General features: G+C 37.1%; 1 protein-coding gene across 8 annotated transcripts in view; it reads left to right on the top strand.

The window, feature by feature from the left end:
• The window catches only part of LOC122548462 (sodium/calcium exchanger 1-like), a 299,672-nt gene that overhangs the window by 233,889 nt on the left and 58,922 nt on the right, over window positions 1–6,861 (top strand). For 6 of the 8 annotated variants that reach the window (XM_043687168.1, XM_043687167.1, XM_043687165.1 and 3 more), the window contains exons 3-4: window positions 5,014–5,120; window positions 6,409–6,429. In XM_043687168.1, coding sequence (XP_043543103.1) covers window positions 5,014–5,120; window positions 6,409–6,429 — 128 coding nt within the window. Of the gene's footprint in view, window positions 1–5,013; window positions 5,121–5,663; window positions 5,768–6,408; window positions 6,430–6,861 lie in introns of all 8 variants that reach the window. The other 2 variants (XM_043687171.1, XM_043687170.1) reach the window with 2 other exon arrangements.

Genomic DNA, 6,861 nt, shown 5'->3' with positions numbered 1-6,861 from the left:
CAGGGTGAGCTCACCTTTCCTATTCCTAACCTCAGCCCAAACTACCTCAGATGGCGAGTCTTCATCCATCGTCCTTTCCACCGCTGTAATACTATCTTTGACAAGCAATGCCACACCTCCCCCTCTTTTACCTGATGCTTCCTGATGCTCCTGCTCCTCAGATGCTGCCTGACCAACTGTGTTTTTCCAGCACCACATTTTTCAATTCTGGTAAGATTCCTGAAGAAGGGCTTATGCCCGAAACATCGATTCTTCTGCTCCTCGGATGCTGCCTGGCCTGCTGTGTTTTTCCAGCACCACATATTTCAACTCTGGTAACTCCAGCATCTGTAGTCCTCACTTTCTCCAGGAAAAAATACATCGTTTTAATCCGGCCACTCGACAGGTCACAAGATGAATTTAATTGTTTTACCTAGTTCCCAATATGACCATCCATTTGATTTCTCTATATTGAACTTAAAATAAAAAAGCTTTAGATTTTCAACTCTGGTAACTCCAGCATCTGTAGTCCTCACTTTCTCCAGGAAAAAATACATCGTTTTAATCCGGCCACTCGACAGGTCACAAGATGAATTTAATTGTTTTACCTAGTTCCCAATATGACCATCCATTTGATTTCTCTATATTGAACTTAAAATAAAAAAGCTTTAGATTAGATTACTTACAGTGTGGAAACAAGCCCTTCGGCCCAACAAGTTCACATCGACCCGCCGAAGAGCAATCATACCCCTACATTTACCCCTTCACCTAACACTACGGGCAATTTAGCATGGCTAATTCACCTGACCTTCACATCTTTGTGACGTGGGAGGAAACCGGAGCACCCGGAGGAAACCCACGTAGCCACGGGGAGAATGTGCAAATTCCACACAGTCAGTCGCCTGAGGTGGGAAATGAACCCGGGTCTCTGGCGCTGTGAGGCAGCAGTGCTAACCACTGTGCCACCATGCCGCAATATCATTGATTAATTATAAAATATGTTTCATAAGGATGCAGAATTGATTAATGCACATTGTTTGTAATATGAAATTATAACTATTTACCGATCTAAAATATTCCAACACAAGATGTAAAGGGGAAGGAGGGATTCCACTCTGCAGAGATTCAGGGGGAAAAAAACACACCTTTTGACCAGAAATGGTTAGTTCTTCGAGAGTAAACAATAGATAACGTATGAAGTGTCTAGGTGGCTGTTGACCTGACATTCTGATGCACACATACACACAGACATGTCATGAGTCATGGCATTTGCTTCTATGTTCTTATTAGATTCAGCTTGCTCAGGAAACTCAGCATTGAGACATCTTCCAGTCTGTTTTCAAGAGGTCAGTGAGTTTTCACATAGAATTCACATCAATGGTGCTGCAGAAACAGGAGAGATAAGCCGAGCAGTCTATTACCCAGCAGACTTACCCAAATCTCTAGCTTCCTTCACAAACCTTTTCAAACAATGCAGCCATAAAAACCCAAGTAGCTGGACCTCCAGCAAACAAGTCCAATAGTTAGTGGTAACCCAGTGGTTTCCAAGGAATGTATTGTTTAAGAAAAGTTCCAAAAATCAATCCAGGTATTACTACTGAATGTGTTTTCCACAATCTTTCAAATTTTTCAAAAATATTAAAAGTGAAGCCTTCATAATGATATGTTCAAAATGGTTTTAATTTACTATGGCTTTCCCTTCTCTGTATTGTGCATACAGTTGATTTAGTGCACATCATTTTACATTATTTAGTATATCATTAGTTTAAAGTAAGTTATGAGTTTAATAGATTAGGTATGTAATGTATTTATAACTCATTCTTAGTCCACATTCAGTAGTGCAACATCAGTATTGCCCATTCCTGATTATCCTTGTTAATAGAATCTGTTCTTGAACTCTTGTAGTCTGTGGGGTGTAGTTACTCTCACCATACTGCTTGGTAAGGAGAAAAAGACTTTTGATTCACTGATGTGAAGATATATATTCAGGTCAAATTAGTGCGTGACTTGGAAGTGAACATGTACTTGCTGTCATTGTCATTCTAAATGGTGAAAGTCATAGGTTTAGAAGGTAGTGAAGAAGTGTTTGCGTCTTGTTACAGTGCATTCTATAGGTAGCACACATATAAGGAATGTTGAAGGCACTAATGTATGAATAAAATTTATTGCTTGCCTAATCTGTCGGATTGTTCTCTGACTTTGGCAGCAGATCCCAGTTGTTAGTGAGAAAAACCTTGCAGGGTTTCCTCATGATTGAAAGGTAGGCATATGACCCATCGAATTCATGGTGGTTTTCCTCAGAACCATGCAATCAGTTCTACTCTCCTGTTTGATCTCCATCAACCTGAAAGTTAGGGACATATGAGTTGGAATACACTATTCAATCTGATCAGGGCTGATTGGACACTTTATTGCCTTATTTCCTGCAAGTGCTCATTAAAATTCCTCTTTAAACAATTGCTTCCGAGTCCACTACTCTTGTGAGCACTGTGTTCCAGGCCATTACCACTTGTCATGTAAAATAGGTCTTTTTCACATTTCCCCTTCATCGTTTGTCCTTAAAACTATGTCCCTTTGTTCACATACCATTAGGCTAATGGGAAAAGGGTTTCCGTGTGTACGTAACTTAAATTTACCATAATCTTGTACACCTCAGTCAAATTTGTCTCCTTCGCTGCAATTGCAGTAACCCCAGCCTTTCCAACCTAACTTTCTTAACTAAACCTCCCTTCCACATCCCCCACAATCCTTCCACCATGTCAGTAAATGTTCTTTGCTCCATCTCAAGGATCTTCACATCATTCCTCAAGCATGGTGAATCGAATTGGATGCAAAACTCAAGTTCGAGTCCAATCAGAGCTTTGTAGAACATCAGCATGAATTTGCTGCTTTTGTACTCAATGTCTCTAATTGTGAAGGAGAAGATCCCATATGCTTTCCTCACTGCTCTAAATGTATCTTACCTTTTACAAATATGTATGCACATGAGCCAACTGTTACTGAAGAACTGTGCCATTAAGTCTATAATACCACTCCCCATCCCTTCGACTAAAATTCAATCATTTCACAATTTCTCTGCATTGAATTCTATCACTTAAACATCCATTCACTAGCCTATCTATGAGTCATTCCCATCTGTTTTGTACCGTCAGCAAATCTTAAAATTTTACTTTGTATTCCAAGATCCCTATAATTTATAGATAGCCTTTCTGCTGCTTATTCACTCATTTAGGACACCTCACCACCTTTCCTCCACCCCACCAACACTAACATTTTTGCCACCCACTTTCACCTCATTTAATCCCTTTCTGTTTCTCTAACTCCAGGTAATAACCCACAAAAGAACAGAAAGAGCCACGGTAGGCAGTGGGATGTCTGTGGGACATCCATCACCTCAGGGTTGCAAATACGGTTTCCAGTCTTAATTGGGAGATCCAGGGCATAGATCTTTTTTCATTCTTGACAATTCTCATGAGCAATGTTTTTACTTACTTGCTTTTGATACTCGGTGTTATTCACAAGATACTGTGCACCTATAATCAATATCTTCTCGACCTTTACAGCTTTTATTTTGGGAATTTATCGGTTGGTAAATGCATTGTGATCTAAGTGGAAATGTAAGACCTAAAGTATATGGCATCACATGACTGAAACTACTAAATTTTGAGTGTTTTATTATTAGAAGATTGCTGTTAATTATATTAATGAAAACGTTTTCAAAATTAATGATCATGCATAGACATATTTATATTTGAATTCTACATATTGTGAATTATTAGTATTTATTTGATGATTGGATATGCAAATTGGCCAAATCTGCAAAGTAAACAGGTGTTTTTGTTAAATTTAGGTATTTATTATCTTAAAATAGTTTGGATTTTGATAAATTTGTACTTTCACTTTTTCTGAGTTAACGTAAATGTTTATAGCAAATTGTGATATTCAGTATTTAATGGAAGTTGAAATAAGTGCAGTGCAGTAGGAAAATATTAAATCTGTCAATGCAAAGAAGCATTAAATTTAATACTGGACATGTGGTTTGGAAATGAATGCCAAGATCATCAGTTTTGAGGGCTGGAGCTATTGCTGAGACTCTCTCTTCATATTCGTGCCCATGCTTGTTGCAAACCTCTCTGGTTTATAAAGAAATGTTATGTTCTGTATAACATATTTTTTTATGTATTAGAAGAATCGATTGTTATTAAACAAATTAATTGTCAATTAATTACCCAATTGAAATTCCACTCCAATTCAACAATTATGTACACATGTAACAAGAATGAGAAATGCGGGATGCACTTTTGATACTTGCTTCTGTTTATTTCAGAAAAAAAAAAGTTAATAATGTGCAGTTGGTTGAGGACATAACAAACCCAAGTTTTGAAAGTCACTGCGTTCCACAGCATTTTTCATGAGCAACTTTGCCTAAGATGGAAGAAGATGTTGGTTAACATAGCTTCAATGGTCATTGTGTCCCAGCTGGAAGCCTGCACTTGACCAGATGGTGTTGTCCTGTTCCAACACCCTGTCCCAGCCCACAGCCTCTTTTCTGTAGCCCTAGTTAGTTTTTTCAAACGAATTTGATGACTTATAACCCAGTCTTTTCCAACACCAGTGTTATTTGTTAACCCAGTTGCTTTGTTCTGGGTTGTAATCACCATTACCAAACCTAGTTTCTGTTTATGTTGCCCTGTCTCTTCTTTTTAATTCTCATTTTATGTCAGTCCAAATGCATCAAAGATTCAAAGTGCCAAATCTAAGTCTGGAACAGCCCAACTGACTAGCAAATTGTCTGTAGGATTTGGGGATCATTTGTACCACTGTCCATGAGATAAAATTTACTATTGTTCTCTTCACTTTGTAGTTTAGAAAACAGCATCAGTTCTATTCTCCAGATGTCCATTTAAAAAAACCTTAAAAGCATGAGAAACTCAAAAAAACTTTTAAAATAAGATACAAAAGTCAATTGTTTCCTGTTCTCTCTTTGTTCTTAATTCTTGCTTTTTTTCCCAATTCTTTTTTTCTCTATTTCAGCAAGACAATAGCAATCAGAGTAATTGATGATGAGGAGTATGAAAAAAACAAGAACTTCTTCATTGAGATTGGGGAGCCACGCTTGGTGGAGATGAGTGAGAAGAAAGGTGGGGTACCTGCTCAGAGCTAAGGCCTTAATGCCATGCCTGAATGTCACAGGGATGCTCGGCACTATCAGATGCCCAGGACATAATTGCACACATTTAGATATGTGTAATAGGGTAAAAACATAAAAAGCCAACTTATTAATGGGTAATTGAACACAACTTGCAAATGTCTTGTAGACCTTCTGATGATAGTTTCAAAAATGCATATGTAACCTTTGATATGGTACACCATGTGTCCATTCAATAAAAAGTGTTACTTGAAAGACTTTAAAAATCATTACAAGTTTAAAACCTTATGTATTTTGGACTAAAAACCGCATAAAAGTTCAAAAAAGTAAAGTTCTTCTAAATGACAGATTAGCTCATTGAGTTTTAAAGCAGCACTAATAAGTTTATACCCTATTACATATCGCACTGTCTGAATGTGATGCAGGATCCCTCCCTTCATAACATCTCACTAACCATCACTTAGTTTACTTAAGCATGTGTGACTGTGATGGACAACTCCAATCCATTGTTTGCCTTTGTCTTATGTTCTTACAGGAAAACCATTACCATTAATATAGTTGACCGTGGGGAATATGAAAAGCAAGGCAGTTTCTTCATTGCACTTGGTGAACCTGTATGGATCAGAAGAGGAATGAAAGGTGTGAGAGTAACAAAAGACATTTTGAGAGTTGTTCTCTTCTCTGTTTGTGTCCTACTCTCACACTGACTTTCTCCTCTTACTTTACTATCTAAGTCCTTTATCATATCAGATGTTGGGTGTATCTTTCTGTGTTTATTTTCCCATGATGAATGTTGAACTGTCTTTGTGCTGCACAGATTCTGAGAGTCAGGTTGTCTATGTTTACACACAGTACAACAAGCTAGTTCTGTTGAGGATATTTTCTTTTTCTGTGGTGTTCAAATAAAGATGAAAACCAATTGAAATGATCAGAAGAAAGTTTCTGAACAATCAATTCATTTTTTTGTTAAAAAGTGTATAAAAATATCAATCACTTTTAAACGGGAGGCTTTTTAAGAAGATATGTTATGGTTATCCAAATCTTATTTATCGGGACTAGATTTTGACATTGCTAATATCTGCACATTTGTTCCCTGTAATAAATTAGTAGAATTTACACACTATCCTGCACAGAGTTGAAATAGTCATTTCACGTATCACCCCCAGTGCTATTGTCGTAAAAACATGTATTTTCTTTTCTTTTTGTAATCCTTTCATTGTTCTAACTTTAAGTTCCTTATTTTGTCTTTCTTTTCTTTTAAATATTTGTTCTCTTTACAGCATTGTTGTTGAATGAGCTGGGTAAGCTTCTTTAACTTCTTTGTTTCTGTTTGCTATGTACATTAGCTGTACCATGCTAGCTATCCATGTGATATAACATGTGTAGGAAGTTGCTTAGCTTACATTTACAGTATAATCTTTCAGTCTTTCTTTTCAACATTAGACCATAATACACTTTATTACTTTTTACAATAAAGCTTTCCATTCTGTCTGAATGAACAGATACACTGTGTCATGACATTTTGGGACATACACAACAAAAAAGACTCAGGTTTGAATCTTGGTTGTGCTGTTGTAGTGAGATTGTTAGTATTATTGGAATAACCAGTCTGAAACTGTGCAAGAGCTATGAGTTCAAGACTTGGCTAATCTGAACCTATACTGAGTAGCATAGCACTCGACAAGCTGACTTTATTTACAGCTGTTATTAGCATGTGAATCCCTCTTCCGCAA

Source organism: Chiloscyllium plagiosum, chromosome 3 (genome assembly GCF_004010195.1).
Source record: "Chiloscyllium plagiosum isolate BGI_BamShark_2017 chromosome 3, ASM401019v2, whole genome shotgun sequence".
Taxonomy (NCBI): domain Eukaryota; kingdom Metazoa; phylum Chordata; class Chondrichthyes; order Orectolobiformes; family Hemiscylliidae; genus Chiloscyllium; species Chiloscyllium plagiosum.
The sequence above is the reverse complement of the archived record's forward strand: the minus strand, read 5'-3'. Positions and strand labels throughout refer to the sequence as shown.